Genomic DNA, 25,506 nt, shown 5'->3' with positions numbered 1-25,506 from the left:
AGCTCAAGCTTCAGCATCTGAAAACATCTCTGTACCTCCAGCTGGGGGCAGGGTGGGGGGAACACCTCACTCCCCATTATCCACAGCCTCGAATATCCACGAGAATTTGGTCAACGCTTGGGACATTAAAAGGCCCCAAGCTGACGAGGACCAGGATCCCCCTTGAATTAACATGGGGTCTGCTGGGGATGAGGTGGGGGGGAGGGGAAACCCTGGGGTGGGGGGAGGAAACTAAGAGAATTTGTTTGTTTCTAAAGATTTTTAAGTAATCTCTACAGGCACCCCCTAAGGGATTTTTATTTTGCAAAACAAGATGAATGCTATTCACCCACCTTTTCAATTAAAGTGAATTTCCTACAGAAGGGGGGAAGAATGCAGGAGAATTAGGAGACAGAAAAGAAAGAGAACCAGGTGCCTGGCTGGCTCAGTCAGAACTGACTCCTGATCTCAGGGTCGTAGGTTCCAGCCCCATGTTGGGCATAGAGATTACTTAAATAAATTTGCACTAAATTTGCTGTGATGTTCACCCCTCGGCATCCTATAGATGCGGAAGCCCAGGCAGGAGGGTTTCCCTGCTCCAGGAACTGGAGGCAGCAGGGCCCGGCTCCCTGAAAAGGTATGGAGGTAGGTTGTGTGTGTGTGTGTGTGTGTGTGTGTGTGTGTGTGTGTGGAGCAGTTTACCAGTCAGCAGGCAGAGAAGTTCCCCAAAGCCTCACAAGGTCAGGGGAGAGCCCCTCTGCATATAACCTGCTGGGACAGATTTCTCTGGATCTGAATGTCAGCCCCCTGAAGATGCCAGGGGAAGGTGGCTTTCCGCCCACACCCCAGATGCTCTGGAGAACCAGGGAGAGCACCGACCTCCGACTCAGTGCTAGCTACAGGGTCGGGAGCCTCCATTTCAACGCCTAAATGGACCCATCTTAGCAAGGTGTTGAGGGTTAGAAGCCAAAGCATCTGGGGTGCCTGGGTGGCTCAGTCGGTTACGCATCCGACTTCGGCTCAGGTCATGATCTCACAGTCTGTGAGTTCGACCCCTGCGTCGGACTCTGTGCTGACAGTTCAGAGCCTGGAGCCTGCTTCGGATTCTGTGTCTCCCTCTCACTCTGCTCCTCCCCTGCTCGTGCTCTCTTTCTCAAAAGTAATAAACATTAAAAAAAAAAAAAAAAAAGCGGAAGCATCGGACCCAATAGGGCCCCTGGACCCAAGAGCCAGTCTATTATCTGTGATACAGCAAGCCGGGACAGGGGTGCCAGGTGAACCCGGGGAGACAGAGAGGCCCAGGCCCAGGTAGACAACACAGGTGGCCACCCACCTGGGTCCACGCCTGAAGGAGACTGTGCCAGCTCAAACACGGCAGGACATGATCCCTGAGAGGCCAGGGCAGGCCTCCCGGCTGCCAGTACCCAGGGGACGTCTTCACCGGGACCGAGCCAATCTCCGGTTCTGGGGAGCTCTGCACCTGCGCGGAGGCACCCAAGCCACATGGGGATGGTCACCGGCGCGCCTGGCTCTGCTGAGGAAGCCAAGACCCGTCTTGAGCCAGAACCAGATGCATCTGGTGAACTCGCCTCGAGGCCCTTGTTCCGATTCCACGGATTCCACGATGATCACCGGGGCACTTGCTGGTTTTGACTGTGATTCCCAGATGGGTCCCGACGGGAGCATCAGTCCCTGGACAGGCACCTCTCGTGGCAAACACACTGCTCGCGGTGCGTCAGAGGGTGCCGGTGTTCGGGCCTCCTCCGTCAGCCTGGCTCAGCCCCCACAGTACTTTTCTTTAAAGGCGGTGGGTCCCCGGGATGCCCTCGAGGTCCCGCACGGCTCCGGCCGCCTCCCGACTGTGACATCACAGACCAGCCTCCGGTCCTTTCTGACTCAGACTGCCTGCCCACCGTAAGAAAATGTTGTTCAGGGACTTGACTGGCAGACTCACGATGAAAATCCAGACTTTCCGACTTCTTTTAAAACCTATGAGGGACCCCTGGGGGGCTCAGTCGGTTGGGCATCCAACTCGGTGCAGGTCCTGATCTTGTGGTTTGTGAGTTCGAGCCCCGTGTCGGGCTCTGTGCTGACGGCTCAGAGCCTGGAGCCTGCTTGGGATTCTGTGTCTTCCCTCTCTGCCCCTCCCCTGCTCATGCTCAGTCTCTGTCTCAAAAATGAATAAATGTTAAAAAAAATAGTAAAAAAATAAAAACCAAACCTATGATGGTCCAGCCGCACGGCACCCTCCAGCAACCGTTGGGCTAAGTGCTGTGTGACTGCGCCTCACCTCTCCCCACTGGCCCCGTGTTCCCAGGGCCTCCACACTTGCCGCCTTAACGGGAGCCCCCCCAGCCACACTCCTGTTCCGAGATCTCGCTGAAGGTCAGGCTGGGGTGTGGGGCCCCGAGGCCTCACTCTCCCAGGGCACACCTTTCCTGGAGGGCCACCTGGGGGCATGGCCGGAAGGGCCCAGGGCTCAGAGGGAGGCCCCAGCCTGGGATCCCACAGCCCCGCTCCTTCCACCCAGGAGGGCCAGCTGGGAGGGCCTGGAAAGCAGGATGCCGAGGCCAGCAGAGTCTGGGTCTTGAGGCCAGCTCTCCAGCAGGCGAGCCCAGACCCCAGCCAGGTGGCACAAACTGTCGAAGTCCCCTGGCTACTCCAGGCGGCCCAGAGGCAGCAGGGCACAGTGAACAGTGAGGATCGTTACAAGAGCGCCTGAGTTTTCTTAGCTTCCTTTGCCCCCAATCTGGGCTAAAGCCCAGAGACGGGACAGGGACCCCCCCCCCCCCGCCCTATCCCAGAACCAGGCCGCAGGGCGTGGGGCTTCTTGGGCGTAGTCGGGAGGGAGCTTGGAGCACTCGGGGCGGGATGGGGGGCGTGGGCACCCAGGCGAAGCCGTGCTGTGCGCGCAGGGGCAAGGAGGGCCAGGGGCGGTGGTGGTGTGGAGAGGCCTCAGGCTGAAAGTGGCTGCAGATGCGGCTCAAACGCGTCTGTGCCGCCTGCCTGACGCAAGGCGGACTTTGCAAAGCGAGCCTGAAGGGACAGGCTCTTCGGTGCCGGCAAAGCGGGCAGATGAGCACCGTGGGGGCTGGGGAGTGGCTTTCCCTCCCAACATCCGATCACGTCTGTGAACATGAACCGACTGCGGCCAGATCGTGGCGTCAGCACCCACAGGCCCACTCCTGGATCCACCCATCCGTCGGCGGGTCAGACGCGTGGGGGCCCTCCCTGCATCTTGCCCGGACCGCTCTTAAAACCCCCACGGGCCTGGCTTCAAAGCCTCACTCAAAGATAAAGGCGGGAAGGACGGGTCCGCACAGGCTCTGCTTCCCCCGGGGACAAGGCAAAGGCCTCAGGAAGCTTGGTCTTTGACTTTGCTCCCATCCGGTAAATGGATCCAGCAAGAAAAGGCCAGGAAAACCTGCCACGGTTTTCTACGTTAAGTCCAGGCTCCGCGTGAGCCAGTCACCGGAACGACCCCTACCGAACAGGAGGAAAATCGGCTTAGAGCGGCTTTCTCCAACAGGGTAGACGCTTGGCCACACGCGGCTACTTAAGGGAAATTACGAATCCGCCCCCTCAGCCGCTTCGGCACATCTCGGGCGTCCGGCAGGGATGCGTCGTTGCGGCTACCCCTCTGGGCCACGCACAGAACCTTCTGCCGTGGCAGGAGGCGCTCTTGGACAGGGCCGGGCCAGGACAGAAACGGCAAGACGGAGGGAAAGGCGGGAGCCCCACACAGAAGTCCGTGGGGCCCTTGGTTCCGGCGTGCTGACGTCCGAGGTGCGTGTCCGCGTTGGCAGTGTTTTCCGGCAAGGCCTGGCCCCGGGCTCGTGGTCACGCGGCCTCTCCGACGGCTCCTTCCCCCCTGGACTCGTGCCCCGGACGCTGCCGTGCTCATCTGCTCAGGTATGGCGCGAGGCTGCTACCAGGCTCCAGCAGCAAAGCTCGGTAACTGTCCCCGAGACCACCACGGGGCCCCCGGAGCCATCCTCTCCCACGCTGCGGCTTCTTGCTGGGGACTCCAGCACGACGCTCATGTGTCCCCATCCTAAACACCAAGCAGACCACGACCGCGTGCCTCCGAACAAGCACAGAGCTGTGCAGGGGGGGAGCCCCGGACGAGGATCCACCACGCAGTCCCAGGGATCCGGTCTGGGGTCCCCCACCCCGACGGACTCACGCTGCGGGGGGCCTCACCCCAGCATGGTGTCACGCACCAAAGCCCCAAAGCCACACCTCTCAGCGCCATGCACACAAGACTCCGCTTTTTACCGCTCTGGCAACACGCAGGAGACGCGCACCCCTTCCTGCTGGAAGTGGGGGTCCCCGAGGCAGCAGACTTGGAAGTTCTTAGAGAAAGGCGACTGGTCCCCCAGCGGGAAGGGCATGGCTGCCTACAAAGAACAGCCGTTACAGAAAATGGCACATGCCGTACCCTGGGACGCTCGAATTTTTCTCTGCACACGGCTCCCACGTACGGGTCCCGTGCGATGGCCATGCCCCTCATTCCGGTCGCGTTATGGTTCCCAAGGGACTCATCCTTCTGCGAACTCTGATGGCTGTCAATAGATGGGAACGTCCTCGGGGCTTAGAGTGAGCTGTTTGAAAGGCTGGGTTCCACCCCGTGCCCCAAAATCAGTTTTAGGAGCCCAGACGCCGAACCCTGTAGCTCGGAGGGAATGGAGAGGTAAAAGCATAGCGTATGTCCACATCACCAGTCTTTCCGACAGGCAGTCACTCGGTAACTTAAGGGAGAATACCGATCCAGCTATCCTACTAGAGCCAACCCACGGCCAAACCTCAAACAAAAGACCAACTCTTTCATGCTCAGAGTCAAACACACGGTGAAAGAGCCTCGCCGGCCTGCCCAGATTCCACTCTCGCAGGGCACGGAGCGGGCAGGTCCCGGGGGAGCGGAGACGCGCACGGGGCCATGGAAACCTGCAGACAAAGTCGTGCCGGGCTGGCTCCGGCATGCTTCTGGTCCTCAGATGTGGGCAACAGTTTCCTCCCGGGAAACCTTCCACTGCTCGAGCTTGACCATGACCTGGAAGAGGCGAAATCCAACCCCCGGACGACCAGGACTATCCACGAGCAACCCCGACAGCAGGGGGAACACAGACCTCCAGGGGGAGCAGAAGTCTCCCCTTGACCTCCACGTCACTCACTGATTTCCAGTTTTTATAGAAAATTTTATTCAACATACAACATTTTCCAGCAAAAAGGCAATATACAGGAAGAGTTGGTATACACTGATGCTACAGAAAGAAAGGAAAATCCTGGGAAAGGATGAAAAATAAGTGTGATTTGCTGATTCTATTTTACTGCACTCAAAACTAGACACGCAGCCGGCATTAGCTCCAAAATAAGAGGAAACGAGGCTGGGACTGAAATAAAACTACACACAATGAATATCAACATCAGTGAAGAGTCACTTAGATGCACCCAACAAAAAGTCACCTCCTCCCAGCGGTGAATTATACATGTTCACTCATTAAATATACAATTTCATTTCTCTGGTTTTTTTTCTTTTTTTTTTCTTTTTGTTTTTTTTGTTTTGTTTTGTTTTTTTTACAAAGTCAACAGCGTACTGACCACTAGTGAGCATGCCCTCTTTGCTAAAAGGCTCTCCTTTTCTTGTTCCGTCTGTTCCGTTCCGAGGAAACTCTACTGAGAATTCTTTCACCTGCTTGTATGAACTGCTGAGATTGTGGAGTCAGTCTGCCCACAGGCAGCAAGCCTGACAACTCAATTGTATCGAACAGCGTTTTCAAGCGAACCAAAGGGGCCCGGGCCGTCCGCCAGGACCGTGCTCACACTCGGGGGCGTCCACGCTGCACACGGGCTGAAGGACGGTAGCGGCTGACGGACTGAGACGCGTTTACCGAGAGACCCGGGCAGCGGGGGGAGGGGGAGGGGGACCGAGGAAGGGGGACAGTACACGCAGTGAAGGAAAGAGCTCTATTTATTAGGTTGTGAGTTTCTCGGTTTTGCCTTTACAGATGCACACAAAAGGTTGGAAAGTAGAACTGAGGGGAAAACGTCAGACGAGCCTCAACGTAAGACCAGCTGTGGGGCTGGCGCCCGCGACCCCAGGAAGGCAGCCAGGCAGGCCTCTGCCGACTGGACACAGCCCAGAGGCCTCGAGCCGGAGCCGCGTGGCCCTCACCTCTTCTCCCCCATTACGCTGACAGTTGCCTTGCGCTGTGGTTACCATAAAATAACTCTCATTGGCATCCAAGCTTTATAAAAACACCTTCATTTTGCTCAAAAAGGGCAGTCAATAGATACAGAGAAGCCAAACGGAACAGCCTCAACAAAATAAAATTAACATCAGCAGCAAATCCTCTTGCTGAAGACTTCAGATGGTGCGCGTGTACCAAAGTTCTAGGCTGTTAAAAAGGGGCACACACCCACGCACGGCCCCTCGCCTCGCACGCACTGGGTGAGGAAGTCAGTTATGGATTTTAATGGCCTTTTCCAGGTAGGTGTAGCGACTCCTCTTTGGGGCTTTGTTGAAGTGGTCAAGCCCTAGCCAAGGCCGAGGGTGAGACATGTTACCTGGCGGAGAGAGAGACGCAGGGCTGAGGGCCGAGGGTAGACGGCGAGGAAGCGGGGCCGAGCCCAGTGCAATGCCCACCCCCCCGCTGCTTCCCAGCACACGCCGGAGAGCCACCGACACGCCAACCCTGAATGCGTCTTAGAGGAACCCATGGGTCACGCACTGCGCCTCCCTGCCTCGCAGAAGGAACTGGGACCCAGGGCTGCCCGCGTCTCTGACCACGGGAGGGCTCTTACCAGGCTGGGGCTCAAAGTCTTTCAGGTTCACTTCATACTCGTCCTCGTTGATGTACTGGTGTCGGCCCATCATCACAATGGCAAATTTGAACTGAAAGACAGAAGAGCCACTCCTCCGTGAGCCCCGGGGGCCAGCAAACCCCCCCCCCCCCCCCCCGGCCAAAGTCCGGCCACCGCGGGAGCCAGGATTTCGGCGTGCGGCCCGGGAGTCCTGCCTACCTTTTCGAACTCCTTTTCCTGGATGTCCAGCAGGCTCTGAATCCGCTTCATGACTTCTCTGAAATGCTCGCCCTACGAAGGGTAAAGGACACGTGTGCGCACTCCCCCGCGGCAGAAGCCCCGGCGTGGCGCCCGGGACCTCACGTCTGGCAGCGGCCCTCAGCCTACCTCCCCGGCCTCACCTGGTGGATCCTCAGCAGAAACGGAATCCCGAACGTCCCGAACACCTCCTTGTGGAAGTGCGCCACGGTGACGAGCATCTCGCTCTCCTTGTCTATGTCCACCTGGTCCAGAGGGATTTCCTGGGACGCGGGGTGGGGGGGGGGGGAGCGCACACTGAGCCGGGCGGTGCAGTCCACGCGGACACACACTGCGTCTGCCCGCCTCACTGCCCATCAAGGCCGCGGGGTCCCACGCCTGCCCAGCGCCGTGTCTGGGTCTCGTTAGAACCAGGGAGCTCAGAGCTGGAAGGGATCTCCGTGTCGGCAGGAAACTCTGGGGTTCCAGCGACCAAAGTGCGTGCGACTCTGGTCACTGTGGACACTTCAGCTGCTCCACACTGGGCAGGGAGCCAGAGCTTCTGAGCAGACCTGCCTGGGGGCGCACATCGAGAATTCCCATCTGGGGACAATTCCCCTAGGATCCCCTGTGGACGGGCACCTAGAGGCCAGCCCCCGAGGGGAGGGCAGGTGGGGGGGAGGGCAGAGCTGCACGTGAAGGGACAGCGTCTCAGCAGAGTGGGCCACCAGGCAAGTGTGACGGGCAGGGAGGGCCGCTCAACGCGCCAACGGATTTCCGGAAGCTGAGCCGTATGCACTCCCCACGACTACCGCGAAAAAGCACATTGTGTGTACTTCCTCACAACGCAACGTTAACTTCTCAGCAGCCGGAAGAACAGAATCAACTGCAGGGCTCACTTCTCCCAGCGCGCAGACAAAGCTGAAGCAGCATCCGCCGCCAGCGGCCGTCCCACCACCCCACGACCCCGCCCCACGCCCACGAGGGCCGTTACCTCTATTCGAAACGTTCTACTCGTTGCCGGAGACAAGCATTCCAACAGCTCATCTTCTTGGTGCACGCCGATAATCTTGTAGCTTACGATTTCTAGCAGCCTGCACAGAACCGGGGGGGGGGGGGGGGGGGGGGGGAGGAGGCACGGAGTGAGCCACACCAATCCACGGGAGAAAAGGGGCTGATGAGCAGTTCCCCTACAGAGAAATTCTTTATTACGAAGCTATCAACATTTGCTTATGGTTTTCCTTGTTAAAAACTGGGAATGTCCCAAGCAGGCGTCCTCAGGGAACACGGCACAGAATACTAGTCGGTGGTCCCCCTGGAGCGTGTGGTTCAAGGAAAGGCCGGGGGGGATGCTCCGGTTGGAGGGGATGCGGCTGCATTTGGGCACGGAGAGGGAGGAGACCAAGTCTCCCCAAACCAGGCACATCTTTCCCGCAATGGTTCCAAGTGGGGCCAGACTTGCGCTCTTTCTCTCTCTAGCTCGTTAGAGAATAAAGATCTCATTCTTTTATTAACATCACTGAGCAAACATTCCAGGAACCAAGTAGCCCCAAGGGCTGTTTTGTCCTGCGAGCGCCTGTCCGGCCCCATGGTAAGAACGGTCAACTCTCTGAAATGAACACTGCTCGTCAATCGGGGGCCTCTGACTTCAGCCTCAACACCGGCTACGTGGCTCAGAAGCGCCCTGATTCCTCACGCACAACCAACAGCAGTTCTGGCTGATCCGTTTGCACCCTTTCCTTACCGAGTGGCTTTTCCACCTGAATCTCAAGTTCTTCCTATAGCTTAGTAATAATCAGGAGACAGGGAAAGAAGAAAATATGGCTCAGTGGTTGAACATCTGACTTCGGCTCAGATCATGATCTCACGGTTTAGGAGTTCGAGTCCCACATCGGGTGAGCACAAGCCCCATGTGGGCCCCACTTCTTTCTCTCTCTCTGCCCCTCACTCACTTGTGCTCTCTCTTGCTCTCCAAAGAAAAAGGCGGGGGGGGGGTCCCATCATGAAAGGTCTATAAACTGCCACAGAAGACGGGCTGAAAGCCGGTGTGCAATACTGTACGCGGGTCCCAGTGTCGGGTGGTCTGGTGACGCCCCCGCGGCCTGCCGGCAGCTTCAGGAAATACTTGCCTAAGTTTCCCTGACGCTTTCTCCCCGAGCTCGACAGCCTTTTTACATTCTTCCAGCAGGTCCCGGACACACCCGTGCTTGTCGGGATATAGTGTTATTTCCTAGGAAAGGACCGGAGGAAATCGATGCTTTCAAGAAAACATAAGAGGTCTGTGACAACACATCCATGTTCCTCGAGGAAGGAAAAAATGGCAAGGGACGTTCTGTCGTCTCTAGCTTCCCACCACATCACCGACGCCCCACCCCGAGGGCTCCAGATACGTGAATTGTGCCCACCTGCCCAAACCGGAGATGCCCACCCCACCCCAGAGGTGTTTAGGACCCGAGAGGAGTTTAGGAAACAACCCTGATACAGAAAGGTCGCCCTTCACAGGACAGCTCCTCAGGAAACCCCACGGAAAGCCACCCCCCTCCCCCGCCTGCCAGATCCAGCACGGTGACGTGACAGTCAGACAGCCCAGACGAGGCCCAGAGGAGGCGCGGAGTAGCTCAGCCTGTCAATTCCACCAGAGGACCACGCGTACAGCACGTGGCCTACATGCGCCTTCAAGACTGGTGGAACTACAAAGGCGAAAACACCGGGGTCCAAGCCGGGCCAGACTCTCTAGAACCACCACGTGCAGGCGGGCTGGGCCTGCCTTCCGTGCAGAACCAGCCTCAGCAATGGCAGACCCCGGCACCCGCCCCACCTGAGGAGGCCCAGAGGCAGCCGGGGTTCCAGAAGGATACTGCCTTGGGCCAAGCAGCTAGAGCCCCGACTGAAAATGCTCCAGTCGTGGTGGCTGGAGGGGACTGAGGGCCTCTGACACCTTCCCTTTGTTGTTTTAGTTTTCGAGGGCTAGACAGACAGAAACATTAAACGCCAATAAAAGTAAAACTTCCTACCGTTAAAAAAAAACGTACCTCTTCCCTAAACTGGCTGTTTAACCATATACACTTAAAACTTCGTCTGTTTTCGAAGTCTGTGATTTTCATCTTCAGCTGGTAAGAAAAGAGAGACCGTCAGATGTGCTTCCACGAAACCCAAACCTTCTCTTCATGACCCACAGTTACATGAATTCGGGCTCATACCTGCTGATAGTAAAGTTTCTTAGGTTGTCTAGGCTTGAAGAACTGTAGGAGATCTCTTAAAGTCCCTTCATAATTATGTCTAAGAGGATTACCTGGGCCGTCCCTATAACTGCACAAGAAAACAGCACATAAACAAATGCCTTGTTGGTTATTTGCCTACACCAAATCCCCGTGAGTGTGAGTAAAAGCAAACCACCGGCCTTCCGCCTACACCTGAACTTGGGCCTGGCACGGGGCCTCCCTTGATACTCCCGTTTCCCGAGGCCCACGTCCCTCTGGCTGTCCCACCGGCACGCACAAGCCTGGCTGGGGCAGCCCGGCCGGACGTGTGGGAGATGTGCTGACAATGTATCTACAGTGAGTCTGGCTTTGGATGAGGCCGCCAATTAGTCTGACGTCCAGGAGGAGTGTGGTCAGGACATGCGTGCGGATGACTCTATCGGAAACTAAGTGAGGGCATGTCAGGTGTTAACCTATCAGAGTTAGTTCCACGATGTCTGGACGGACTAGGGACGGCATGCGGGACAGACAGAACAGCGAGCGACCGCGGCTTACCCTTGAGACTTGAAAAACTGGAGCAGCATGGGGTCGGTGTTGAGCCTCTGTGCCACTGTCTTTGCAACCTGGGAGGAGGGAAGGGGCCCACAGACAGAAAGGAAGTCTCCTTCAGGGATGAACTGAGAATTGCGTATACACCTTACCACTGAAACCATTTACCTGATGTTTTTACGCAAGTATGAAACGAACAGCCTGAACTTAAACGGCCTGAACCTTTGACACCTACCAGGAATAAATGATACTCCCCAGTGTGCCCTCATGGGGGGAGCACACTGGTGAAGTCAGCTGTTACAGGGTCTTTCCCCTTTTTTCTTGGTATGTTTATTTGAGTAAACTCTACACCTAATACGGGGCTCAACTCCTGACCCTGAAACCGAGAACCACTTGTTCTTCCAACTGAGCCAGCCGGGCGCCCCAAGCTCTTAACTTTTAATGGTGAGGTCTACAGGTTTATTTTCCAATGGCATGTTGTAACTGAAGCAAAGATGCTGTTCAGACTATCATCTCTGAAACCAAACTGTGCCGGGGTGGGCGCAGGGTCGGATGGGTGCAGCGTGGGGTGGGGTGGATAGAAGGGATGTGGGGCAGGTGTGGGGAGGGTGTGGGGGGAGCAGGGCGGGGTGGGTCTCGGGAAAGAACAGCCGCTGGCCCAGGGCCAAGCCCCTCAATCAAGAACTTCCTCATTGCAGGGCTGAGGCCCTCCTTCCAGAACCAAATCCAATAGCCTTCAACAAGTGCGGTTTTAAAAACAACTTGGTCTTTCTGCTGTAGAATATGAAGGGAAAAGAGCATTTATCAAATACCTGAAAATAATTCATTCGATTTGATAATGTAACCACAAATCCAGGATCATTAGGGATTGTTTTATCACAAAAAATGACATCAACACGGTGGTAGAGGTCTCTGAAATATTCTTTTGCAGTGGGTAACTCGCTGTTATCATTTTCAGGGTCATCCCTAGTGGGAGGAAAAAAACAGTTTGCAGACTAAATCAAAGTCCAGGCCAGGGGTATTGGTTAAAGGGGGGGAGGCATCATCTTCCCAAACCACAGTGACACAGACAGAAATCAGTGTAGACATAAATTCTGACTCGCATTTTAGGGTGCCACAGTCTGTCCCGGGCACCCCGGTCAGCAGCCAGGATGGCACAGGAGGGGTGCCCTGAGTCGGCTCAGTGCTAGTGCTGGCTGCCTTCTGCCCCTCGTCTCAATACAGAAATAACAGTGGACTCGGGGTCAAGCGCCTCAGGGCAGAGCCTCCTCTCTGACCAGAAGCGGACGGGACGGGCGACCACTCTCGGGCTCCAGCAGCAGGGCTGGGGAGTCGCTAAGTCTAGGTTATTTACTGCCTGGCCCTCCAAACAGAAGCCTTCAAGAGCAGGGGAAAAGGCTACTTTCAGACCAGGGATCACGACAGCAGCCCAGCAGCCCCAAGGGTTTTAATGCACACCGATTTGAACGGATTATGCACGCAGGTGCACACAGGGGAACCTCATGCTTTAAGGGAAGGAAAACCATCGTGCAGTTCCGTAAAGACTTCTGCCACCCCATTAAGAGCTACCCTGCTGCTCTACGCCGTTTCTTCGGAAATAAAGCATTCGTTAAATGAGGAAGAGGTTCACTGCCCATCGTCCCCAAACCAAGAGAAGGTCGGCCTCTATCCACAATCTCAGATACAAATTTAACTTGGGGTCTAGATGCAATTTTGTCTCCTGGTTCTAGGGCTTATGGAAAAACCTCAATGCCCATACAAAGTAATAAAAGTCCTTCAAAAAGTACATACTTCTGGAACACTATAATGTCACCATCCATTAGTTCATCGAGGGCTTTATCAAGAGACACGTCATAGTCCTGAATTCTCTCTGTTAAATTCGGTTTAACTTCCTACAGGAAAAGAGATGAATGGTTACAATTCAACATCTCCTTATGTGTAATATGGCCAGACACCGCCTGCACTTTCTGCATATTCAGTACTCTCAGCCCTACATTTTCCATAAGTGAAACGCTAAGGGAAATACTAATACCCATAAAAACGTAATAATCACTGGGCCTAAATGAGGGAAAGTCACTTCCCTTCCACACCACCCGAGGCCCCCACCACTGAGCTGCACACTTCACAGAACAGTGAACTCAGGGCCAGCAAAATGAACAAAGATAGCCCTCCCCCAACCACCCAAGATACGTGGATTATGGAAAAACACGCCGTCCAAACCTCATAGAGGATAAGGCTAGTGTCCTGGGTAAATCCCGCTCTGTCGCACATAACCGGGAGCAAATCACCTGGGTTCAAGAAAACAAAGAATCCGAGGCTGTAACATGCCAGCACGCTAACAAAAGCAGCTCCGAGGTCGGCACAACAAGGACTTACGGATTTTACAGGATATTGGTGTGTAGATGTGCCCACAGTAATTCAAGCTCCGCGTTTTGGGGTCATACATCTTCAAAAATAGCATGACATCATCTATAAGATTAACAAACAGGTTTTGTTAGGATCTTAACACTCGGGACAATGTTTTAAAAATGTTAACAGTAAGCCTAGTGGCATCCTAAAGGAAGGCTTATAGAGCCTAAAAGCAATTGTTCCAGGTGAGGGTTAGCCCCGTTCCCAGGTCAACAGCATCATTCCAAACAGGCCCCGGGTAACACTAATCTGAAGCAGTGAGGCTGGGAGCCAGGGCAGTGAACTCATCAGGAATCTCACACTTCCAGAACAGGTATAACAAGCTGGTTGAGCGTTGCCATGGAAATATGCTAATATGGTGTCTTCGCTGGAAGGGACAGCCTGGTCTGTAGCAAGAACCACCCAGCATCTTACAGGCACCTGCTGTGTAAACCTACGGCCAAACCGTCCATCCACACACTCTCTGCGGCCGCTTCAGGGCGGCACCGGCCGTGCGGGTCGCAAAGCCCCAACTATTAAGGACCGGCCCTTGGCGGAGAGTCTACAGGCCCAGCGCTGTCACAGCCCCTGTCAGGCACGTGGCAAACCATGGGCCCAGACAAAAGTGGAACAGGAGGACTCAACGCGGCCGGTGCCTTCCAGCCACCGGCGGCCGGTGGGGCCCACCCAGCTTTGCCAAGAAGCACGAACACAGGAGGGGGCCGAGGGCCGGTTTCTTTGCCAGGGAAGAACGCCCGACCCTGTGTGTCCAGACGGTGGTCCAGGGAGCCGGCTCTGCGCTCCAAGGACACTTACGATCTTTGTCAAACTTGGGTAACGTGGCTCCGCTGGCGGCCAACTCCGGATCAACGGTTTCCAGGAATATCGTCCAAGGGTTTTCATTGTCACTGAGCTCAATCATCTATTTCCAAAAGAGAGGCTGGTTTTAGACTGTGTCAGCGGCTGTGTGAGGGTGAAGAACACGCCCACCACCCACAAAGTGGGCAGGAAGCAGGTAAGGCACGCTGGCGCGCAGGCGGGGCCTCCACAAACCCCCATCAGGACAGGCGGCACCCGCGACACTCACCGTCTTGTTGCCGTCTGCCTCGTTATCCAACATCGCTGGCCGTTTGGTTCCATTGCTCCTTGCCTGCATGGGCCATAATCGGATTTGATCTTGTGGAAACCCCTGGAGAGGGGGGGTGGGGGGGTGGTGGAGAAAAGCAAACCAAAGTAATTAAAAGCAGCTCACATTTTAATTCCATACGGGGGTGTCCGGGTGGCTCAGTCGGTAAGTGTCCGACTCCTGATTTCAGCTCAGGTCATGATCTCATGGTTCCTGAGTTCGAGCCCCACATCGGGCTCTGTGTGGACGGTGTGGAGCCTGCTTGGGATTCTCCCTCTGCCCCTCCTCACCTGCCCATGTGTGCACTCTCTCTCAAAATAATAAAAATGTAACAAAAAATTCGATATGAAAGTGCTGATTCTAGGATTATATTACAGTTACAGCTCTCCCTGCTGATGTGGTCCAAGACTCACCCTTCAGGGCTCCTAGTATTCCAGGGCTTGGGTGCCCGATCTGATCCCGTGCAGTTAAATAAGCAAGGGAGGAGAACGTGGGAGAACAAAATAACCACCCCCAGAACGGGTGGCACTCACCATGGTCTGAGAGAGGTTCTGGACAAATTCAGCCAGTGAGGAGTTTTTCAACACTTTGAACACAGTATATTTCACTTTTTCTTCATCATACATATCATTGCCTTGGTGGCCACAAAACTGGTCCTCGGCAACTATCTGAAAAGCCACAAGCAAACACAACACTTTCCACACAATACATAAATGCCACGCGACCACCCCAGCCAAAACAAAGTTCCAAGAGTAGTATGCTGAGAACAGCTAGTCTTTTGCTCCGAAGGACCTTCTTCAGAAGACCCAAGGAGAAAAGCATCAAAGTGACCGGAGGAAATCAGGGGTTTCATCAGAATCGAGACGCCTCCGTTTCCACACAGCCGCTGCCCACTGACCGTGAGCACCAGCGGGAAACCCGCTTGCCTGGCAGTCTCCGTACAGCATACCGCCAGGATATGCGAGCTGGTGGCTTTTTCCCGGCAATCAACTCGCTAAAAGGAACGCCCGTTTCCTGGTATCACAACCAAACCATGAGCCAACACCACCCGGAAATTCACCTCTCCGTCCAGCCCTCTTTTCTGTCCCCACCACTGGCCAAGCTTCTCCACGGCCTGGAGGGCCACCTCCCACTAGGAGCTCGCCCGCCTGACGCCGTTCCCCTCTGACCCCTCGGTGCTTCTCATCCACCCCCTGGCCCAGTGTCTGGGGGTCTGAGTACGTCTAACATCAGCCCTCAGCCTGCGCTGGAATGTATGCCCCATAGGGCCAGGGAAACTGAGCACACGTGCCCAGGTAGCAGTCCCCCCGACGAGGCCACGGCGTTCCGGAAGCAAGGCCTAGCGCGGGTCCCGCCCGGGGAGTGGGGGTGCTGACCTGCACTTGCATGTAGAGATGGGCTTCCTGCCGTTCCTTCCGCTTCTGAGCCTCGATCCTCTTCTCCTCCTGCAGTCGTTCCACCAACTGCTGAGGGATATCGTGGTCGGTGACAGCTTGTAAAACCTCACCTGCACGACAAATGTGCCCGCGTTTACCTCTGCGCGGGTTCTAGGATCCCCTCCTGAGAGCGCCCCCATTCAGCGTCGCCATAAATGGAGCGGAACTGATTCGGGGGAAATGACTTGGTACCGTGAGCCCGCATCAAAACCCACACGGCCCCGTCCAGCTTGCTTGCGAAGGTCGGGAGTGAGGCCGCACAGGCAGAGCGCGGAACGTGCTGGGGCAGGTGGCACAGCTCAGGGTACAGCTGTCAAGCTTCCCAGGTAACAAGCCGGCTACTCACTCAGCTTTGATTCCCTGATGTAAACCAACATGTACGCGTTCGTGCAGTGCCGCACCGACAGGTCGTCGTCGTGACCCCCGTAATTGTGCTCGATGGCCTCCTCTTTCGTACACCTGGACACCACGTCGTCGTCGAACTTACACCACTGGCAACAAGACGCAGCAGAGAGAAAGCGCTTTGAGAAGCACACAACCGGAGAGGCAGCGTTTACCTACAAGTGATGCAGGGAGGTGCCGGGCCAGGCGCCGCCTCGGGCCGCCCTCTCAGGGAAGAGGCCGGCCAGCACCCGTATTCTGGGGCCACTGTGAGTTTGTCCCTTGGCAATTCCGTCACATGCTCAAATGGCCCACTTCGAATCAGATTCGATCTCCCGACAGTACAACTCTTTGCAGATCTGAGAAAATCATACCGAGTACACCTGACTTCGTCGGTAAAACTGGAGATTTTACGGTGTGGTTACGAAATTCAATGGGACATTTGACAGGATATGTTATCGCAGCAAGAGAGGGCCTGGCTTAAGAAAAGGTCAGCAGAGTTGTACAGAGTACTTCTCTTCTGATCTCCTCATTGTGGGTCGAGGTGTTTTAAATGGCACTAACTCTTGCAGGGAAAGGTCCGTCGTGGTCTGGTGCTGTGTGAGCACCCCCTGCCCAAGTCTCCCCACATGAGGGAGGTGGGCTCGGCCTCCGCTCTGTTCTGCACTGGCGCCACGATCCTGGACACAGACCCTGAGGACACCCTCACCCCTGGGGAACACCAGGAGACGCGACGGAGCATCACGCAGCACGGACAAGCAGGCGCGCAGAACGTGTGATTCATCCAGCCTCCCCTGCCCAAGGATTTTTCTTTCTTTCTTTCTGTCTTTTTAAAATTTACATCCAAATTAGTCAGCATAGAGTGCAACAATGATATCAGGAGTAGATTCCTTAGTGCCCCTTACCCATTTAGCCCATTCCCCCCCCCCCACAACCCCTCCAGTATCCCTTAGTTTGTTCTCCATTTTTAAGAGTCTCTTCTGTTTTGTCTCCCTCCCTGTTTTGGTATTATTTTTGTTTCCCTTCCCTTATGTTCATCTGTTTTGTCTCTTAAAGTCCTCATATGAGTGAAGTCATATGATATTTGTCTTTCTCGGACTAATTTCACTTAGCATAATACGCTCCAGTTCCATCCACGTAGTTGCAAATGGCAAGAATTCATTCTTTTTGATTGCCGACTAATACTCCATTGTATAGATATACCACATCTTCTTTACCCATTCATCTGTCAATGGACATTCGGGCTCTTCCCCTATTTTGGGTATTGTTGAAAGTGCTGCTATAAACATTGGGGTGCATGTGCCCCTTCGAAACAGCATCCCTGTATTCCTTAGATAAATGCCTAGTGGTGCAATTGCTGGATAGTAGGGAAGTTCTGTTTTTAATTTTTTGAGGAATCTCCGCACTGTTTTCCAGAGTGGCTGCACCAGCTTGCATTCCCACCTGCCCAAGGATTTCTTAAGTGGAGAGCAAGTGCCTCCCATTAGGTATGCAATAATAACGGTCCAATGTTCAAGGCTACTTCAGTGCATACGTCAAGTGCAAGCACTCATTCACTATCACCTTTAAGGTATCAGCCATTCATGCATGGGAACACAGATAAATCAGAGCCCAGGGTGGAATCCTGCACTATTCAGGCCATCGGGTTGGGAGAGGAAAAGGCGAAGCTGAGCGCTAGGTGAGTGCCCCACACACCATGACATCTGACTCCGCCCCCTGCCCGGCACTTACTTTGCCGTCCCCTTTGGGGTTTAGATAAACCACGTAATGTCCACCATGATTATCTCCACTGTGAACCAGGACTGCGTGAAGAATATAATTTGCAGGGTCCTTAGGATCTGTTTTTTGCAAAAATTCATCGAGTGGTAACTGTTCTGGGAATTCAAACCTATTAAAAAAACATTTTTAAAGAAATCCAGGTTTCACTGACATGTAAAATATTTCATGTGGAGACTTTATTGCTAGACATTCTAATTTACTGGCTCGTCTTTATTTGGAAAGAGAAGTATCACTCTGACTCGGGAGGCCCTCCGAAGGACTTCTGTGGCGGCTCCTATTCATTAGGACAATTATCCACACATCAGTACAAAATGTGAAGCTAGGTATGAGAAAAGACGTGCCCAACGCATGGAGACACCCAACAGATTTCTAAGCTGAGGATGTCACACAACAGCCAGTCTCAGGACAAACACACACGAGGACTTGTCTAGGATGTGGATGGCTGCAAATGTATTAATGAATGATTCCGACTGTCCCGGACCAAGACCACTGAGGACACGCTGCAGGTTTGAGAAACCTGGAGGGATCGAATCTGACAGGGGACACACTTGAGGAAGGATCCCGTACACCCTGGGATTTCGGGAGACATCTGAACTTGATTTGTTTGTAAATTACTGGATTCATAAGCATTTTAATAACAGGGTCACGATTAATTACTAGGAGGGCCTTGAGAGACAGGAAGAAGGGCAGGCAGCTCGGCGAGGACGCGGAGGAGAGCGGCGCATGGAGTCTCCAGGGGCAGCCGGCTCGGCGCCCCCGGTGCTGCCCTCAGCAATTCTGGCTGCGCTGCCACATGTTCTGAATTCCTAAAAGATGCCAGAAATCTGGGCTTTTATGTGAAATCTCAAGGTTTCGATCTGTTTTGTTTTAACGTTGGCAACTAATTCCAAAAGCAGAAACAAAAGCAAGGTGAGGACCCAACGACACCCACCAGCAGGTGGGGCTTAGTCTGCACGCTGCCAACGTGTGAGGTCTGGTGGAGACGGTTTCTTTACTACACACTCCACGACCGTGGACTACGATGAGCCAGCAAAGACCCAGCTGGTGGCAAATAATCGGACTGGGTCCACTCTCACTCCAGTTTCATGGGGGGACTGACCAACCACTCTATCCTGAGCTCAAACTAACCAGGACAAAAATAATGTATTCTAAACCAGGTAAGGGTGTGTGTACTATCATTCCCTTTTATCTGGAATTTTGAAAACACTGGCAATAAAGCACACAAGTCCATCTACATCCTCTTCTTGAAAATTCCAACACGTTCTAGAAGTCGATAGGGAGAGTACAAAATAAGACAGGAACATCAAATCCCACTCCTGAGCAAACAGCTAAGCTACATCGGGTGGAACAGAAAGCACCCTCCCCCCCCCCCACCTCCCCAGGACGTCCATCCGCCACAGCACAGAGGGGGGCAGGGTTCCGGTAGAGGGAGTTATGGGAGGAGCAGCCTCTGAAACTCTTAAAGGAAATTATCCCTTTAAAATTATACTTCTTGGGAAACTGAGGCACAAGGGAACTCCCAAGTAGATCGGAGATGAACTGACATTATAAAAAGACAGACAAAGCATGGAGACTGACCCCCCGAAGTCAGGTGACGATTCAATCTTAACTTTAACACCCCACAATAGATTACCTATCATTGATCTTGATATTTTGGTCCGTCTGAGGGTCATACATAAATCTCATCAGCTGTAGATGTAACACTGGTGGCAAAGTTAGGAACTTCACACCTTTCTCTGCTTCCTGAACATTGGAAAAGAAACCAAGTTTAGTTGGGCCCTACTTTGTCCCTGGAGCAAGGGCAACAATGGCGGCTGGCAAGATGGGGGTGGGGGTGGTTTATGGGATCCAAGGTGGGGGTGCTTTGGAAATGTTCAGGCCCATAAGCAGAGAACAAACGGGTGGTTTTCGGTGGGCAGGGGCTGGAGGATGTGACAAAACAGGTGAGGGGGATCGAGAGGCACTAACTTCCAGTTATAAAATAAACAGGTCACAGATTCGAAGTACAATGTAGTGACACTGAGAACGCTATGTGGGGACAGACAGCCACTAGGCCTGTCGTGGTGAGCATTTCATAATGCTCAACACCAAATCTTACATGGCACACCTAAAATAAAATACTGCATGTCAACTACATTTCAAGTAAAAAATAAAAATAAAATAGGGCCACCTGGGTGGCTCAGTCTGTCGAGCGTCAGACTTCGGCTTAGGTCATGATCTTGTGGTTCATGAGTTCAAGCCCCACATCATCTCCTCTGATGTCAGCACAGAGCCCACTTCAGACCCTCTATCCACCCCCACTCCACCTCCGCCCCATCCCCCCCACCATCCCCACTCACGAGTTCTCAAAAATAAATATTTAAGGGGCACATGGGTGGCTCAGTCGGTTAAGTGTCCGACTTCGGCTCAGGTCATGATCTCCCGGTTCATGGGTTCGAGCCCCGCGTTGGGTTCTGTGCTAACAGCTCAGAGCCTGGAGCCTGCTTCGGATTCTGTGTCTCCCCCTCTCTCTGCCCCTCCCCTGCTCATGTTCTCTCAGTAATAAATAAACATTAAAAAAAATTTTTTAAATAAAATAAGATGCTCTACTTAGACCTTCACCGTGTCTGCTACCAAAAACTGAGACCATGCTGCAGCAGCTCGTGTGTGAGGTTTATTTTGGGTTATGTTCTCTCTGAGGCCCAACCACAGGCAATAGCCAGGTGAATGGGGGCTTAATCATGCTGCCATGTTATACGCTCATTAAACATGATGGAAAATATATGGAAAAGCACAGAAAGTCATTAAATGGAGAGGCAGAAGCCTACGATTACAATTCTGTAAGGTTCGAGGTGTCCACAGACACCTGGACAGAACAGGCAGAGGCACAGACAATCGTGCGCCGGGAGGTCTAGACTAGATCAGCTTCCCTCACCCTGGACTCTCGGGACCTTCGCGTCAGAGCACGCCCTCAGTGCTCAGTCCAACCCGCTTCTGAAGACTGTCCTCAGTACCAGCAACTCAGTCTCTGTGCTGCGGGACTCGCCGCTCCTGAACGAGGCCCCCCCCTGCAGGCCCGACTCCGGTTTGCTCACTAAAATAAGCCTCTGTGGCAAACTCAGCCACCAGCAGGCCACCGGGGTCCTGTCACAGCTCCACTTTCAATTCAGACCTTGCTTCTGGGCTATGTCCACCCGGAGGAACGGGGCTGTGACAAGCCACAATGTTCTCTGATGCTCAATCAGTGTGCTTACGAGGACAAGGTTTCTCTGGAAAGAAAAATGAAAACCTGGGAACCTCTTGCCACACAAAGGAATGGCGTGGTTTTTCTACACCTTGAAAGAATCAAAGAATTGTTCCCCCACCACGGTCCATTGTGACTGTGATTCTAAAATACTATGTACTGCTCACCCAGACCCCCAAACCCACTGTGGACAAGGCAATTCTCGTGAGTTGACTGCAGTGCTCCCTGAGCACGTCTAGCTGCGTGTCTGCAACGTGACTTTCTGATCCACAGTGCAGCATCCCTGAGTGGCCTGACCAAGCAGGAGAAGAGCAGATCCGAAGCCCATTGAAACAAGGGGCACATCAGCACCATGAATTATAAATCGGCAAGCCTGGCAAGCAGGACGGTCTGAGAAATTGGCAACTGGCTGAGCCGATGTGTCCGGGTTAGGAGTCTGCAACAAAGACCCTGGATGGCTGCGTCTGCGAGGGCGCTGCTGGCCCCACCGATCGTGCCCCAGGCCGTGTCTCTCCACCTGACCGGTCACCGGTCCACAAGGCTCACTGCTCTGCCAGAAGCTTCGGGTCCCTGCGGGGCCTTGTGGAAGATAAGCAGGGACAGCACGTGTTCACAGAACCAGGACAGAAGACGCACTCCTTATCCTCTAAGTCACGACCCTTTCAAAAACTAACTGCACCCCACACATACACCCCAAAGTGGAGTCCGAGCGACAAGGTCCACCGCAGCCGGAGAAGCGGAGGAAAAGCTCTACGTGGGCAGCACTGAGGCCAGGAGCAGGGGGGAAGGACACAGTGAGAAAACGCCGTGTGCTGGGTGAAAGGCCTACCTGAGAAACGAGCTGCACCTCCCCCCAGCCCCCCCCCCCCCCGTGTGATCGCAGCTCCCAAGATGTAATGGCTGCACTCAGAATTCAAATCCTTTGAGCTCTGGGTCTGAGCAGCTTATGAAAAGCTCCAAGTGACTGTTTGGTCCACAACTGAGGCAGAGCATTGTTCCCGCGTTACCTGCAAGCCGTGCTCCCCGGCGTCGTATTTATTGTCGCCGTCTAGTTGTTCCACGGCCACGTAATCCACAAATGATTCAAATACTTGAGAGAGGGAGAGAGAGAGAGGGAGAGGGAGGGAGAGGGAGGGAGAGGGAGGGAGAGGGAGGGAGAGGGAGGGAGTGAGTCAGCCAATGGTCTCACTAAAGGCCTTCATGATGGCATGGCTGCCCCATGCGCTCAAGCTTGCCAGGGAGGACACCAGTGGTGGCCTCCAGCCCCTGCCCCGGACGGCCACCAAGCCCCCGCTGCTCCATGAAAACCCGGACCCCTGAGAACACTGACACGGTTCCTTGAGGGTGTTTGAAGCTATAACACGGAATCAAGTGTTTTAATAGCTTTACCAAAATCAAGTACCATTAAAGTACAAAATCTAACCCAAACATAGAGCTGTAAGAAAGACCGTGTAGATAGAGCAGGAACGTGGGGTCAAGGTGAAAGGGTGCAAACTTCCAGCCGTCAGAGAAGGACTAAGGACCTAACGCAGAACACGGTGACAAGGGCTCAACATCCTGTTGTCTAACTGAAGTTTGCCAAGAGTGCAGCACCTAAATATTCTCTCTCATGCATATGCGCGCGCGATGAAGAAGGGACATGTCAAGGTGGTCACTGGGAGAGAGCACTCCTTTCACAGTATATCCGCAACGATCACAACGTACACTTTCAATATCCTACGATTTTGTCAATTTAACCAAAATAAAGCTGGGGGTGGGAGGTATAGAATTTGCTCAGGGAGAACCAGTGGACCAGAAGCAAGAATCTAAAAACAAACCCACACAAATATGAGCAACTGGCCGCTAACAAAGGTGCAGAGCAACGCAGAAAACGTGACGGGATCACCTGAGACCCACAGGGGGAGGGTTGGTCTTGACATCCTACCACATGCAAAACACCACTGTGTGGGGACTGTAGACAAACAGAAAAGATAAAACAGTAATAGATCAGAGACGACCTTATGACTTCAGGACAGATGTTCTTAGGACACAAAAAGCAAAGAAAAAGTTCGGTGATTTCACTAAAATTCTGCAATTCCATTAAACACGTGGCAAACTTAGAAGAGTGAAAATAGGTGAGCCCCACAGAGGGAGCAGCTCAGCAACACAGCCGGGCCAGTGCCCAGAGCACTGAGAACGGCTCCTGCCCAGCTCCCTGCCCCTGTCACGGCTCCCTCGGGAAGGAGAGGCACCAGGCACACTCTCCTGCGCTGGACAAGGACCCCGGGACTGTCCATCCAAAAGAGGTTTCAGGCCCGGGAAAACAGGCGGTACGGGACCATGATGGGTAAGAGCAGTTCAACTGTCCCAGCTCACCGTGTGGGAGAGAAACCCAAACAGGGCCCACAGCTGCTGCCATCTGCAGCGCAGAGTGCCCAAGAAGAAAGTGGCAGCTCTCCCAGAGCCCCCAGGGAGGGCTGACCAGCAAGCAGGGTGAAGACTTATCTGGGGGCAGGGAAAGAACCACCCAGAGGCCGGGGGTAGAGCCCCCAGAGCACACGCGAGCCTGGGAACAGTCTGTGCTCCCTCCAGCCACGGTGAAAAACCTCCTTGTACACGGAGCTCCGGGCACGGCCTCAGGTGGGGGCCCATGTAGCGCTAACCACAAACTGCTGTGCTCCCACTGGACAGGGCGTAAAAACAAGCCTCCAAAGAATCACATGGCGTCCAAGCAACTCCAACAGGTCCCAGAACAAAGGTGAAGAACGTCCATACCCGAACAAGGTAAAAATCAAAATGGCAGGCATCCACTAAGAGGACCAGACATGCGAGGAAGCTGGAAAATAGCCCCTGATGAAGAGCAAAGTGAATCAACAGAAACCAGCCCAGAAATCACAGGTGACAAAACTGGCAATCAAGGACATCAAGCTATTATTAACTCCATCCGAGATGTTCAAGAAGACATCCAAATTGCCAGTAAGCAGCCGGAAAGGTGACCATCTCGCTGACTTTTGGGGAAATGCATACAGACAGCGAGAGTGCCACACTCTCACCAAAATGTCCAGACTGCTGACCGGTGGTCCCGCTGTGGATGCGGAGCGATGGCCACTGTCACACATGGCTGGGGAACACAGATCAACAGACTGCTCTGGGAGCCTCGCTGGCCTCACCCACTGAATGTATATGCGTACCCTTGGAGCCTACAATTCCGCTCACCATGAACGCAGAAGGATGCGTGCCGAAGACGGGCACAGCAACGGGAAAGGAACCTTATGTCCAAGCGCCACACACTGAAAACGCAAACATCTACCAAGGAAAGAGTGGTTCCCAAAAACCTGCGGCATCCTCCTCACGTGGAGTACCGTAAAGCAACGAAAATCATCAAGTTACCACCGCTCCTCACGACATGCACGATGCACAGATGTGGCGCTGGGCAAAATGAGAGAAGCAGGGGCTGTGTAGCCTGTATGATCCCATCTCTATAAATACTTAAAACAGGCAAAAATAACGGGGGGGGGGGGGGGGGGGGTGTTAAAAGGCCCAACAGTGGTTCTCCTTTGAGACGAGGAGGTCGTGGCCGGGAAGAACCAACATGTGGGCGGCAGGCGTCGTGATGCGTGACCCGTGTGGGGCCGCGAGCCTGCGTTCACTTGGGAAGCTGTTCGCTCATCACTCGGGCGGGGGCGGGGGCTCTGTCTGCACTAGATTTCAATGGAAATCACCGGGGTCAATGAAGCATGAAACCAAAACAGAAATGAGCGGAAGGCCAAGATTATGTACACGGAACTTACTGTTTTTCTTTCCTTTTATACTTAGCTGGATATCGTAATAATCTTCTCTCCTATCGGATCGATAGTCTACTTCTTTACACTGGATATAGGACTACAAATAAGGAAAACAAGAGGCCTTAAGTGTTAATTGTCGCTATCGTAGCGTTCTTAAATCATCTTAAAATCATTCTCTAAAGCTGGCAGCCACATACCACCATTTTGCCTCTGAACAATTTAGGTATGGTGCCTTCCACACACGTGCCCTTCATCTTGTTTTCCACATTATCAAGCAGCTGGAAGAGAAAGTTTGGGCTTTAAGAAAATGCGATGCTTCATTAACAGGCAGTAATTCGAAACTTGACTAGGAAATTTCAATGGTCAAAGAATTTCTAGACTATGAATATTATGACCTCCAGCATGCAATTATGAAAACATACAAAATCTTCGTCCTCGGTTGGATATTTACAAAAATATCTACATGCAACAGTTGAGATTAACCTCTATACAGCCTTTGGAATGAATTAGTAATCTGTAGTGCCTTTAGAAGCATTTTTTATATTCATTTTACCTCTGTGGAAAAGCATGTAAATTGAGCACTAAACTTAACTCGTATTGGTCCACACCAAGAGATAAATGAGGTTGAGCCTGTCAACAG

The 25,506-nt window shown here is 53.6% G+C and overlaps 1 protein-coding gene across 5 annotated transcripts in view; it reads right to left on the bottom strand.

Annotated features, from left to right (window-relative positions):
* Nucleotides 1-5,932: 5,932 nt before the first annotated feature.
* The window catches only part of USP7 (ubiquitin specific peptidase 7), a 64,868-nt gene continuing 45,294 nt past the window's right edge, over nt 5,933-25,506 (bottom strand). For all 5 annotated transcript variants that reach the window (XM_042972567.1, XM_042972568.1, XM_042972566.1 and 2 more), the window contains 23 exons: nt 25,064-25,144; nt 24,873-24,963; nt 22,110-22,192; nt 19,513-19,622; nt 17,832-17,988; nt 16,066-16,210; nt 15,660-15,790; nt 14,817-14,951; nt 14,245-14,346; nt 13,974-14,079; nt 13,146-13,238; nt 12,990-13,057; nt 12,561-12,661; nt 11,582-11,735; nt 10,776-10,843; nt 10,221-10,329; nt 10,053-10,130; nt 9,150-9,250; nt 8,015-8,114; nt 7,185-7,304; nt 7,003-7,074; nt 6,784-6,874; nt 5,933-6,546 (listed from right to left, as the gene is read on the bottom strand). In XM_042972567.1, the coding sequence (XP_042828501.1) occupies nt 6,440-6,546; nt 6,784-6,874; nt 7,003-7,074; nt 7,185-7,304; nt 8,015-8,114; nt 9,150-9,250; nt 10,053-10,130; nt 10,221-10,329; nt 10,776-10,843; nt 11,582-11,735; nt 12,561-12,661; nt 12,990-13,057; nt 13,146-13,238; nt 13,974-14,079; nt 14,245-14,346; nt 14,817-14,951; nt 15,660-15,790; nt 16,066-16,210; nt 17,832-17,988; nt 19,513-19,622; nt 22,110-22,192; nt 24,873-24,963; nt 25,064-25,144 (2,403 nt within the window). In that variant the 3' untranslated portion in view covers nt 5,933-6,439. The remainder of the gene's footprint in view (nt 6,547-6,783; nt 6,875-7,002; nt 7,075-7,184; nt 7,305-8,014; nt 8,115-9,149; nt 9,251-10,052; nt 10,131-10,220; nt 10,330-10,775; nt 10,844-11,581; nt 11,736-12,560; nt 12,662-12,989; nt 13,058-13,145; nt 13,239-13,973; nt 14,080-14,244; nt 14,347-14,816; nt 14,952-15,659; nt 15,791-16,065; nt 16,211-17,831; nt 17,989-19,512; nt 19,623-22,109; nt 22,193-24,872; nt 24,964-25,063; nt 25,145-25,506) is intronic.

This window comes from Panthera tigris, chromosome E3 (assembly GCF_018350195.1).
Source record: "Panthera tigris isolate Pti1 chromosome E3, P.tigris_Pti1_mat1.1, whole genome shotgun sequence".
NCBI lineage: Eukaryota > Metazoa > Chordata > Mammalia > Carnivora > Felidae > Panthera > Panthera tigris.
This window is presented reverse-complemented; position numbering and strand designations above follow the sequence as displayed.